This window comes from Piliocolobus tephrosceles, chromosome 15 (assembly GCF_002776525.5).
Source record: "Piliocolobus tephrosceles isolate RC106 chromosome 15, ASM277652v3, whole genome shotgun sequence".
Classification (NCBI taxonomy): domain Eukaryota; kingdom Metazoa; phylum Chordata; class Mammalia; order Primates; family Cercopithecidae; genus Piliocolobus; species Piliocolobus tephrosceles.
Window position 1 is genome coordinate 32,032,742 of NC_045448.1, and position 13,816 is coordinate 32,046,557.

The window sequence follows — 13,816 nt, forward strand, 5'->3', positions numbered from 1 at the left end:
AATATGCACACCAAATAATATAAAATCAAAATACATGAAACGGCAGGGCATGAGGGGGAGGGGGGGGAGGGAGAGAGAGAGAAAAAGAAAGAAGAAAGAAGAAAGAAAGGAAGGAAGGAAATTAAAAGAGGCATGGCACGGTGGCTCACACCTGTAATCCCAGCACTTTGAGAGGCCAAGGCGGGCGGCTCACTTGAGGTCAGAAGTTCGAGACCAGCCTGGCCAACATGGTGAAACCCCCTCTCTACTAAAAACAAAAATTAGCTGGGTGTGGTGGTGCACACCTGCAGTCCCAGCTGAGGGAGGCTGAGGCAGGAAAATCAACTGAACTCAACAGGCGGAGGTTGCAGTGAGCTGTGATCGTGCCATTGCACTCCAGCGACACCCGGTCTCCAAAAAAAAAAGGAAACTAAAAAGAAAAAATAAGACAAATCCCCATCTATAGATGGAAATGTCAACACTGCTCTTAAGAATTCATAGAAATAGTGAAAACAAAATCAATAGGAATACAGAAGATTCAAATATAATAATCCAACTTACTCTAATCAACATTTATAGAGCATTCCACCCCACAACTACAGAAAACATACATACTCTTCAGGAGTCAGGGTCACGCTCTGTCACCCATGCTGGAGTGTAGTCGTGTAATCATAGCTCAATGAAGCCTCGAACCCCTGGGCTCAAGGAATCAACCTGCCTCAGACTCCCAAATTGCAAGGATTACAGGCATGAACTACTATGCTCAGCAGAGAACACATATTACTTTCAAATGAACATGGAACACTCACCAAGACTGAACATGGAACATTCACCAAGACAGACCTTGTAATGCGCCACAAAACAAGTCTACTGTGAGCTGTCAGGGCCTAAGGGAGAAAAACAGATATAATAGTTCCTAAACTTATTTGACCATAAACCCTTCCTGCAAAAGGCATCTCTGAAGACTACTGTCTCCCAGAACACATTGAGGTTAGGGATCTCAATGAAAAAAATACTTGAGGTAATAACAAAGACAAAAAATTTCCAAATTTTCTGAAAACTATAACTCAGACATCCAAGAATCATAGTAAGCCCCAAACAGGATAAACTCAAAACTATTCAAAGGTACATGATAACAGCAGTAAAATGGTAATAAGATATCATCAAGCAACCTGAAGAAAAGACACACTATGTTCAGAGAAACAAATATTCAGAGAATATACACACGATATTCAGAAAGACACACTATATTCAGAGAAACAAACCACCACGCCTAGCTAATTTTTATATTTTTAGTAGAGATGGGGTTTCACTATGTTGGCCAGGCTGGTCTCAAACTTAATGCTTAATCTGTATTCCTCACAGGATGGGGAAAGGTACCCCAACCATTTTCAACATCTCTTCCTTTCTCTCGTCCTGTGACTAACAAAATCCGGCAATCAATACAAATTTCCTTTCCTTGACTATCAGCCAGGATTAGTCACCTTATGAAGTATCTGAAAAAGTCCTAAAGCAGGAATAAGCTTGACATATTTGGGGAACTGCAAGGAACCCAGAATGGTTGGAATAATGTGGGTGAAAGGAAAAATGGTAGATAAAACGAGAAAGTTAAGCAGAGGTCATAGTATGTAAGACCTTGTAAGATGTGGTAAGAAGTTGGAATATGGTTATGTAATTGGGGGAGGCGAGGTTAAGAAAAGGATATTATCGAATTTACATTTTCAAAAAAATTTCTTTGCCTCTGTGTAAAGAACAGAAATGGAAACTGGGCAACCAGTAAGAAGCTCTCCCAGTAACATAAGAAATGGCTAAGACCAGAGTGGCTTAGACCAGACTTACATGTATGTGTCTCACAGAAAAATGCCCAGGCAAATCTACATAAATTATGTTGAGATGTCTTCAAGCTTTTTTTTGAGACAGAATCTCACTCTGTCACACAAGCTAGTGCAGTGGCACAATCACAGCTCACTGTAGCCTCAACCTCCCAGGCCCAAGCGATCCTCCTACCTCAGTCTCCACAGTATACGGGACTATAGATAGGCATGTGCCAATCATACCTGGCTAATTTTTGTCATTTTTTGTAGAGACGGGGTCTCACTATGTTGCTGGTCTTGAACTCCTGAGCTCAAGCAGTCCTCCCACCTCGGCCTCCCAAAGTGCTGGGATTACAGGCATAAGCCACCAAGCCTGGCCTAAAGTATTTTCTTTACTTGGCTCCCAGGACATATTCTCCTTCTCATGAGATGCTTAATCTGTATTCCTTACAGGATCTCCCTTATCCCCGCAAACTCTTCATGTTGGAATATTCTAAGGCTTGGTCACTGAACCTCTTTTGTCTAACCATTCTCATTCCCATGGTAATTTCATCCAGATACCTGGCTTTAAAATCATTTATGGCCAGGCGCAGGTGCTCATGCCTGTAATCCCAGCACCTTGGGAGGACAATTTGGGTGGATCACGAGGTCAGGAGTTCAAGACCAGCCTGGCCAACACAGTGAAACCCCGTCTCTACTAAAAATACAAAAAATTACCGGGCGTGGTGACAGGCACCTGTAATTCCAGCTACTCGGGAGGCTAAGGCAGGAGAATCACTTGAACCCAGGAGGCAGAGCTTGCAGTGAGTAGAGATCATGCCATTGTACTGCAGCCCAGGAGACAGTGTGAGACTCCATCTCAAAAAAAAAGAAAAATCATTTATATGATGCTATTTTCTGCTTTTAAATCTCTAGTCTAGACCACTCCCCTGAACTCCAGACTCATACATACACTTGACTGTACAGTGAACATCTAAACTTAACATAATAAAATTGAGCTCCTAACCTTCCCTCGCCAAACCTGTTCCTCTTAGGTCTTCCCTATCTCAGTATAATAGCAACTCCATCACTGCTATTGCTCAGGGATAAACCTTAAGAGATAGCCATGACTCCTTTCTTTCGCACCCCATACTTCAAGTATGTCAGCAAATCCTCTCAGCTCTATCTTCACAATATATTCAACAACCAACCACTTCTCACCAACTCTACTGTTACCACTCAGTTCAAGCCACTATCATCTCACAGTTAGGTTACTCCTTTCCTCCTAACTGGTCTCCCTGGTTCTGCCCTTGCCACTGCTTTCACCACTCCCCAGCCTTCAACTACTCTCATCACAGCAGCCAAGTAATTCTATTAAATCTAAATTAGATCATGCCATCAACTGCTCAAAACCTTCCAATGACCATCTGACTCAAGTAAAAGTTCTTTCTAGACTAGGCACGGCGGCTCATACCTGTAATCCCAGCACTCTGGGAGGCTGAGACAGGAAGACTGCTTGAGTCCACAAGTTTAAGACCAGCCTGAGCAATACAGTGAGACGTCCCTGCCCCCTGTCATCTCTACAAAAAATAAAAAACTTTGCCAGGCACGCTGGTGCCTGATCACAGTCCCAGCTACTGGAGAGGCTGAGGTCGCTTGCACACGGGAGGTTAAGGTTTCAATAAGCTATGACTGCACCACTGTATTCTAGCCTGGGCAACAGAGCAAGACCCTGTCTCAAAAAGTCTACAGCCACCTCTTAACTCATATAACACTACTCTGTTCCAGTTCACTTCACTTCAGCTGCAATGACCTTGCTTACTGGGTGTTCCTCAAATAGTCCAGGCCTGCTTTGGCCTCAGAACCTTTGAATTTGCTGTACCCTCTGCCTAAAATTATCTATCCCCAGATAATGTATAATAATACAAAAGGCTTGTTCTTTCACCTACTTCTGGTTTTGTTTTTGTTTTTGTTTTTGTTTTGAGACAAATCCTCAATCTGTCGCCCAGGCTGAAGTGTAGTGGTGCAAACATGGTTCACTGAAGCCTTAGCCTTCTGAACTCAGGCAATCCTTCTGCCTCAGCCTCCTGTGTAGCTGGGACCACAAGCACACATCACCACATCACTACATCCAGCTAATTTATTTTTTGTAGAGATAGTGGCCTCACTTTTTTGCCCAGGCTGGTCTCCAACTCCTGGGCTCAAGCAATCCTCCCATCTCAGCCTCCCAAAGTGCTGGGATCACAGACATGAGCCACAGCACCCAGCTCAAGTCTTTACTCAAATGTAATCTCAGTGAAGTCATCCCCCCCCTTTTTTTTTTCGAGATGGAGTTTCGCTCTTGTTGCCCAGGCTAGAGTGTAGTGACACCATCTCAGCTCACTGCCATCTCCACCTCCTGGGTTCAAGTGATTCTTCCACCTCAGCCTCCCGAGTAGCTGGGATTACAGGCGCAGGCCACCACGCCCGGCTAATTTTTTCTATTTTTAGTAAAGACGGGGTTTCATCTTGTTGGCCAGACTGGTCTCAAACCCCTGACCTCAAGTGATCCGCCCGCCTCATCCTCCCAAAGTGCAGGGATTACAAGCATGAGTCACTGGGCCCCGTTGAAGTCTTCTCTTTCAATGTTATTTAATATTGCAGCCTCCGCCGGGCACAGTGGCTCAAGCCTGTAATCCCAGCACTTTGGGAGGCCGAGGTGGGCGGATCACAAGGTCAGGAGATCGAGACCATCCTGGCTAACACGGTGAAACCCCGTCTCTACTAAAAAATACAAAAAAAAAAACTAGCCGGGCGAGGTGGCGGGCGCCTGTAGTCCCAGCTACTCGGGAGGCTGAGGCAGGAGAATGGCGTAAACCCGGGAGGCGGAGCTTGCAGTGAGCTGAGATCCGGCCACTGCACTCCAGCTTGAGCGACAGAGTGAGACTCCGTCTCAAAAAAAAAAAAAAAAAAAATTGCAGCCTCAACCCCCGAGCCTTTAACATTCCCTATGCACCAGCTGTGCTTTGCTACTCTCCATAGCACTTTCCTCTATCTAGCTTACCATATATTTTATTTTTCTTTTTTTCCATGACACAGCCCTCAAGAGGTCCTGAGAACATGTACCCAATTTTCCTTAGTTACTTTATTCATCACCTGTCCCCCCATTTAAAGTGCAAACTCCAGGAATTTTTGTCTGTTTCATCCCCTGCTATACACCTAGTCCCATCAGCAGTGCCTTTCACATAGCAGAAATCAATTGGTTCAATACTAAATTGCTGAATATTAAATAAAGCCTCTTCAGAAGTGCCATAAATTTTGTTACGTCCAATTCAAATGCTAGGACTAGCCTAATAAAAATATACCAATTATTTTGTCAGTATTTATATTATATATGTATTATATTTATATTACACTCAGCATTCGTGTTTTTAGTCATACATTTATTATTTTTTTTTTTTTTTTTTTTTTTTTGAGACGGAGTCTCGCTCTGTCGCCCAGGCTGGAGTGCAGTGGCCGGATCTCAGCTCACTGCAAGCTCCGCGTCCCGGGTTTACGCCATTCTCCTGCCTCAGCCTCCTGAGTAGCTGGGACTACAGGCGCCCGCCACCTCTCCCGGCTAGTTTTTTTGTATTTTTTAGTAGAGACGAGGTTTCACCGTATTGGCTAGGATGGTCTCAATCTCCTGACCTCGTGATCCGCCCGTCTCGGCCTCCCAAAGTGCTGGGATTACAGGCTTGAGCCACCGTGCCCGGCCTATTATTTTTTAATGTAAGGTATTACTTGACAATTACAAAGATGTTTACTGATTCCAAATAGTTCAACTGCTCACTTACTCTGGCATAGCGATAAATGGAAAGAATAGTAGGCTTCAGCCAGAAGTCCTGGGTTCAAATCTTAGCTCTATAATTTACCAGTTGTGATTCATGCAAGCCTCCCCCAAGTCTTAGTTTTTCTTCTTAACAGTAAGCTTTAGCCAGAAGTCCTGGGTTCAAAACCCAACTCTACCATTTACAAGTAATATGATTCAGATGACGCAGCCTCCTCCAAGTCTTCGTTTCTCATCCATAAAATGGCAAGGTGAGAGTAAAATTAAAGACTTGCCTGCATTACCTACCCTATACCTAATTATAGGATTATTGTAACAATTAAAAATATATGGCCGGGCACGGTGGCTCACACCTGTAATCCCAACACTTTGGGAGGCCAAGGCGGGTGGATCACGAGGTCAGGAGATCGAGACCATCCTGACCAACATGGTGAAACCCTGTCTCTACTAAAACACAAAAAATTAGCCGGGCATGGTGGCACATGCCTGTAGACCCAGCTACTTAGGAGGCTGAGGCAGGCGAATCACTTGTGAACCAGGGGGAGGTGGCAGTGAGCCGAGATCTTACCACTGCCCTCCAGCCTGGGCGACAGAGCGAGACTCTGTCTAAAAAACAAAACAAAACGAAATATATATATATATGAGGAAATCTTTTATATAAACCATAAATAATATACATATATATATATAATATACACGTATGAGTCAAATATCCATACAGTAGTTTGGGGAAAATGAAGTGGGACAGAGTAAGTTCAGTGTTTCTGGCAGCATATTTTCCCATACATTCCTGCCCCTAATACTAAACTCTAATTTTAGAGTCAGACTGGTTCTTCAACTTACTAGTTATACCTTAAACAAGTTACTCAACTTAGGTAATTGTTTCCACGTCCATAAATGGAAATAATACCTACCTTGGAGGATCCTTTTTAAGATTAGGGATTATATACATATGTACATTATATACCTATGAAATACACTTAATGAAATACTTTTTTTGTCACTTTCATCTTCTTTCAAATGGACAAAAACTCAAAAGTAGTTGACAGGAACCATGGAGATAGAGAAGGAGATGATTTTGACTCAGAAACTGCATGTGAAAGGACAAGGAAACTGAAAACTAGAAGTAATCAAGCAATCATATCAACAAGTTTGCCTATTAAATTTGTTCTTTCCTTCTTGCCTTTCTGCAAGGTAAAATAGAACGGGATGCAAAGAAAAATCAGCATGCAGAAAACAATATTTAGTAACATAAAATAATTCACTTTGAAACTAAATTTTATTACATATTTAGTCTTTCCAAAGAGAAGTATTTTTATTATTCAATTTTTCAATTTCCCACACACCAAGATGTATTATTTTGACACTCTAACTTTTTTTAATCCAATCAAACTTACAGCTAATATTTTACACTCCTAAACTTAAGGTACATGCCAAAAAAATTAAGTTGTAGTTTTCCAGCTATAGAACCCTGATATAATTTTATTAAATGTTTAGAAACATAGTAGAATTAATGAAAACAAAAACTAAAACTGCATTTAAGATATATATCATAGAAATACTTTAAGAATGCTCTTTGCCTTTGATATTTCCTCAATTCCATGACAGCCGTGATTATAAGATGTACCATCAATAATATAACCACCATTTTCCAGGGGAAAAAAGCAAAGAAATGTTCTATTTCTTAACATAGGGACTTGTTACACATGGCATATTAAATCTGTGAATATCCACCGAGGTATATACTTGATTTGTATACTTTTTCAATATATGTTTACTTCAACAAAAAAAATTTAATGTAATGTCCGGCCACTTCACAAACACAGCAGACATATGCTCAAATCAACCAAATGAACTATAGATCTAAATATGAAAGATAAAAAGATAAAGTTCTTAGGGAAAAGCACAGGAGAGTAACTTCATGACATTCAAGTAGGTAGAGATTTCATAAATGGGAAACAACAAAAGCACTAACCAACTGATAAACCAGACTTCTTTAAAATTAAGAATTTGCCCAAGCATGGTAGCTTATGCCTGTAATCCCAGCACTTCGGGAGGCCAAGGAAGGAGGACAGCTTGAGACCAGGAGTTTGAGACCAGCCTGGGCAACAAGCAACAAGTGAGACATCATCTCTACAAAAAATTTTAACAATTAAGCCAAGCATGATGGTGCACACCTGTAGTTCACTATTCAGGAAGCTGAGACAGAAGAATCACTTGAGACCAGGAATTTAAGACCCGCCTCAACACGAGTGAGACACCATCTCAACAAAAAATTTTAACACTTAGCCAGGCATGATAGTACATGCCTATAATCCTAGCTACTTGGGAAGCTGAGGTAGGAGGATCACTTGAGCCCAAGAGTTAGAAGGTGCAGTGAGTTGTGATCACACCATTGCCATTCCACTTGGGCAACAGAGCAAGACCCTGTCTCAAATAAATAAATAAGTAAATAAATAAATAAAAGTAAGTGCTTTAATTCATCAACACACCAAGATTCTAAAAGGGCAGAAGATAGTTGCAATATGTATCTAACAAAGAAATGTAGCCAGAATAAGAACTGGAAGTCAATATGAAAAAAGTAAACAGCCCAATAGAAAAAAAGGGCAAAAGATTTAACAGATACTTCACAAAAGCAGAAATCCAATGGCCAATAAATATGGGGTCCCTAACATGAAAAAAATGCTCAACTTCATTAAGCATCAGGAAAATACCAATTAAAACTACACTGCAACATCACTACACACCCCTCCAGAATAACTAAAAATAAAAAGACTGACAATACCAAGTGTTGGCAAAGATGAGAAGCAACTGGAGCTCTTACACACTGCTGGTGGGAGTGTAAATTTGTAAAACCAATTTGCAAAACTTTAGCAGAATCTACTAAAACTTATCATATGGGGCCGGGTGCGGTGGCTCACACCTGTAATCCCAGTACTTTGGGAGGCCAAGGGGGGGGCAAATCACCTGAGGTCAGGAGTTCAAGACCAACCTGGCCAACATGGTGAAACCCTATCTCTACTAAAAATATAAAAATTAGCCGGGTGTGGTGGTGCATACCTGTAATCCCAACTACTCGGGAGGCTGAGGCAGGAGAATTGCTTGAACCCAGGAGGTGGAGGTAGCAGTGAGCTGAGATCGCACCACTGCACTCCAGCCTGGGTAACAGAGTGAGACTCCGTCTCAAAATAAAAACAAAACAAAACAAAAAAACTTACCATTTACATAGATCATGATCTAATCATTCCACCCTAAGGCATACACCCATCAAGAATCACATATACATTCACCAAAAAAAGGTACAACAGTGTTCACAGCAGCAAAACTAAAAAACCCAAATGTCCACCAACAGTAGAATAAACTGGAATTGTCATACAACAGAATGAACAGAGTACAATACAACACGTATTAATCTTACAAATGTAATGTTGAGCAAAAGTTCAAAGGAGCCAGGTGCAGTGGCTCACACCTATAATACCAACACTTAAGGAGGCTGAAGGAGGAAGACTGCTTGAGCCCAGGAAGTTAAGGCTGCTGTGAGCTATGATTGAGCCACAGCACTCTAGCCTGGGCGAGAGACAGACTCCGTTTCCAAAAAAAAAAGAAGCTCAAAGAATACATACTATATAATTCTACTGACACAGAATTGGAAAACAGACAAAATTTTTCTATGGTCTTAGTAATACAAGGAACATGGAATGGGGAGGGGGCATTTGGTGGGAATTCCAGTACCGATGGGTTTCTTGAATTGAATACTCATTATGTGAATGTACTTATTCATCTAGCTGAACTTGTTTAAAGTATGTCATACTTTAAAAATCTTATACTCACTGGATCCCTAACTGGCACAACAGGATTTGTAATCCCTTCCTACTACCAAGATGCTTCATCTATACCATAATCAGAGACTTGAATGGTAGCAGTCTCACATCAGCCCCACCACTCTTTAGAATGTAAACATTTGCACCTGTCCATATATGCTACCAATATCTACCACTTGCTAATTATATGCTTACTATATGCCAAGCACTTTAACATTCAGTTAAATACTTACTGAGCATCTACTATGTACAAAGCCTATGCTGAATACTTAGGGTACAAAAAATGAGTAAGACATGGTACCTGGCTTACCTCATATACAGGTAACATCAAAAAACTACGTTGGGGAGGCAAAGCACCAGGGAAGGTTTCTTGGAGGTGTTAACACTTGAGTCTTTAAGAGAGGAGTAGGAATTATCCCAACAAAGAACATTTCAACAGAGGGACCAATTTGTGTAAGAGCACAGTGATAAGAAACAGCATGACATATTTAAAGAAACAATGAACAACTATTAGATGTCCTTTAATGGGGGTAAAATCACAACTGGGTTGGGGTAGGGGAAAGCAGTCACAGAGATAGGAAGATGGCAAGTTATGAGGGGACTTAGACCTTAATCCAAAAGGCAAGACAGATCAGCGAGGACATGATCAAAGGAATGATTTGGCCAACATACTATTCAAGTAACAGTACAGAAGATGGATTTAAGGGGATAAGACTGGCAGAAAGAAGTGCAATTAGGAGACAGTTGTAATTATCCTGACAGAAGATAAGGGCCTAAAATAATGGAATGAAAGCAGTAGCAAATCTGGAGAAAATAAGACTACATTTAGATTATGCTGCTGGTCCAGAGATCAAACTTTGAGAACCACTAACCTACAGTAGCTAGGATTTGGCAAATTTTTTCTACGAAGAGCCAAACAGTAAATATTTCAGACTTTGTGTGTCACATACAGTCTCTACAGCATTTCATGTTTTTGTTTGTTTTTTAAACAACCCATTAAATATTAACAATCATTCTTAGCTACTGGATCTTATCAAAAAAAAAAAAAGGCTGCAGCTACATCTGGGGTATGGGCCACAGTTAGTTTGCTAATCCCTGCTGCACACACATAAAGAAGTGAGAATGGCCTGGGAGTGGTGGCTCACACCTGTAATCCCAGCACTTTGGGAGGATGGATCAGGAGGTCAGTAGTTTGAGACCAGACTAATATGGTGAAACCCCATCTCTACTAAAAATACAAAAATTAGCTAGGCGTGGTGGCAGGAGCCTGCAGTCCCAGCTACTCAGGAGGCTGAGGCAGAGGGATCTCTTGAACCCGGGAGGTAGAGGTTGCAGTGAGCCAAGATAGTGCCAGTGCACTCCACCCTGGGCAACAGAGCAAGATTTCATCTCAAAAAAAAAGAAAAGAAGTGAGAATGAATCGTCCTATGAGATTAATTTTCCTAAAATGCTATTAACATCACATTAGTCCCCTACTGAGAAACCTTCATTGGTCCTCACTCTCAACTAATTAAGTCCAGTCCCAATGACGCCTGGCATTCACAGGCATCTGTACAGTAGGACCAGCCTACTACTCCAGGCTCATGAACTATGCCCCTGTGTACCTTCCATTCTTATTAAATTGAACTATTTACATTTACCTGCCTCTGTATCTTGTTTGGGGTTTCCCAATCCAATGTTCTTTCCTCCTGCTCCAAACCTGTTCAAATACCCTTCCTTCAAAGCATAATTCAAATCCTACCCCAAAATGATTCTACCCTCCTCAGAAGTCCTAAAAGCATATCTCAACTTACTTGATATTTATTTGCTGCCCTAAAAGTTATTACTCACTTCAAATAAACTGAAAATTCCTTGAGGGCAGAAAATAATTTATGTTACGCTCTATCAACGGATCTAGCATATAACAAGGGGTAAACAAAAGGAAGATATATATGTGTGTATATATGTAATATTTACACAAATTTTTTTCTGAAATAGCTAGATAACTAAAGCAAATGTGTTTTCACTTTTATTTATGTCAGTAATTAAACACATTAATTATATGGATATAACTTGAATGCTGTAGGAACCACAGAATGACAATCCACAAACATCTCTCCATCTCCTATTACTCACACTTTTTTAGGACTAATGTATTAAAGAAATAACACAAGTCCAATTTTTCCAACGGTCAATGTTATCAATGTAGGTACACTGGCAAATGTTAAAGACAGGCATTACTAAACCCAGTCGAAGTTTACTTATCTGTAATTGTACTTCATCTATTTTTAAAATACAAAATAAGCTTTTATAATTGAATTGCTTTAAATATACCCTCAATTATTACTCAAGTTTAAAAAATCACACACCGACTCCCCCAAAAATTGTCACATATGTGGCCTTAATTTTAAGGTTCTCTGTGACAATGCACATTACCAAAAATGGCATTATTGATTTCACTCAGAATTTAGGGAAACAATACACTTAGAATTTTTAAGAAAATAGTCCTCTTTAGTTCATTGTTGATAAATAACAATAATCACAGAATGTTTTGAGCTGGATTAACGAATTCATCTTAGAATACCAAAGAAGTCTTTCCAAATCCAAAGCGTAAGCTATGCCCTATAAGATTATCCAAAGAATGTTCAAGAATCTATAGAAATTCCTCCAGAATCACTTGCCCACATTCAATTGCAAACTACAACAAAAGTTTAAAACACTGAACTTCTGGCCTGGCGCAGTGGCTCACGCCGGTAATCCCAGCACTTTGGGAGGCCCAGGCGGGCGGATCACGAATCACGAAGTTGGGAGTTAAGAGACCAGCCTGGTGAAACCCTGTCTCTACTGAAAATACAAAAAATTAGCTGGGCGTGGTGGCGGGCGCCTGTAATCTTAGCTACTTGAGAGGCTGAGGCAGGAGAATCGCTTGAACCCAGGAGGCGGAGGTTGCAGTGGGTCAAGATCGAGCCACTGCACTCCAGCCTGGGCGAGATATCTACATGTTTCCCCATACGCTGAACAAGAATAATTTAACTGGCATTCTCAGGCTTTCAGAACTGATTAAATGTTTATGAAGTACTTTAGGACCATGAAGGGAAGCCACTGTAACCATAAAATGTCATATTTGCTTAATGCAAAACTATAACTACCTGTTAGCTATAGCTGCGAATCCAATCCTCACAATTCTTTTGTGTCTCCCTAACACAGAAAATCTTCAGTGAGTCATGTATTTCAGTAAGGTACATGTCTTTAATGAGCTAGTTTAGCAACCTCAGAGAAATGAATTTTCTTCCAAATCTTTGCTTTCTCACAGGCCATGTCACTCTCCAAGCCAATTTTTTGCAAAGGGAAACATGATCCGATTCACCTTGAGAAGTTAGGTCTAGTTATTGATAAGCCAATACCAAATGACTGAAGACTATAAGGAATCACAGTAGAACTTTCTTTGTTAACATACCAGAAATGTGACTCCTGAAAATAATCCCAGAAAACAGGCATTCTAACAAGCGCTTTATTAAAGGGCAAGTCCCTACACTTTTACATAAAGAACTTCTAAAATGCTTTTGGACAGTGGAGACAGAAAACTCAACTCGCTCAAAGCTTAAACTTAATTGGTTAGGTAGTTCCAGCACCTGCCTGGTGTTGAGCGACCAGTGACTGGGGCCACCGGTCGGGGAAAGTGCTGATGCCATCTCCAGCTGCCCCTTTCGTGAATGACAGTAACAATGCAAACACTGACAAAAGAACTGGGAGCCCCCCCACCCCCAAGCCCCTGCTTAGCAGTACTTCCACTCAGCCCCAACATACAAAGCGACAAATTCCTGAAAGGCCCTCCTCTGACAGATCTCCCCATGCAGAGACCTCGCCTGTAGTCTGGTAACGTGAAAAAGTGCTACCCTTCACTCCTCGCAAGACAGCGGAGCCCCTTAAAGGTGCAGGGAAACGCTGCCGCCTTCTCCAGCGCCAGAGGCACGGGGCGAGAAGACTTCCTCTCCGGCTGCGGGCGCGGAGGCTCGGGGGCAGACAGAGAACTCCCTCTGGGCGAGGGCACTACCCGGACGGCCAGCGGGGAAGGCAGGGAAAACGGGAGAGGAAAGGAAAGGGTCTCTGACTCGGCAGGAGGGCGGAGGGTCGCTGCCCTGCAGCGTGGACAAGCGGGGCTCGGCGACGGGCACAGCGTCCTTCCCGGGGATGGCAGCGGCCGGCCGCCAGCTTCCTGCGAGCCAGAGGCGGCGACAAGTCGGCTTGGGTCCGGGAACACGTTCCTTCCTCGAGCCTGGTCCCGAGGGAGGGCTCAGGCTGTCGAGGCTGCAACTCTCCCTCTCGCCCAACTCCGGCGAGCGTGAGGCCGGCCGGCCCCGGGCTGCCGGCGCGGGATGCCCGCCGCCCGGGTGGGGGAGGCGGCGAGGCCGGCCTCGGCTCGCTCCCTCCCCACG

At 42.3% G+C, this 13,816-nt stretch overlaps 1 protein-coding gene across 4 annotated transcripts in view; it reads right to left on the reverse strand.

Moving 5' to 3' along the window:
- Window positions 1-13,816, reverse strand: part of MEMO1 (mediator of cell motility 1) — a 146,280-nt gene that overhangs the window by 131,561 nt on the left and 903 nt on the right. The window contains exon 1 of one of the 4 annotated variants that reach the window (XM_026454748.1): window positions 789-837. The exons of the other annotated variants lie outside the window; for them this stretch is intronic. Coding sequence (XP_026310533.1) covers window positions 789-801 — 13 coding nt within the window. The 5' untranslated portion in view covers window positions 802-837. Of the gene's footprint in view, window positions 1-788; window positions 838-13,816 lie in introns of those variants that run through there. 4 annotated transcript variants of the gene reach the window in all.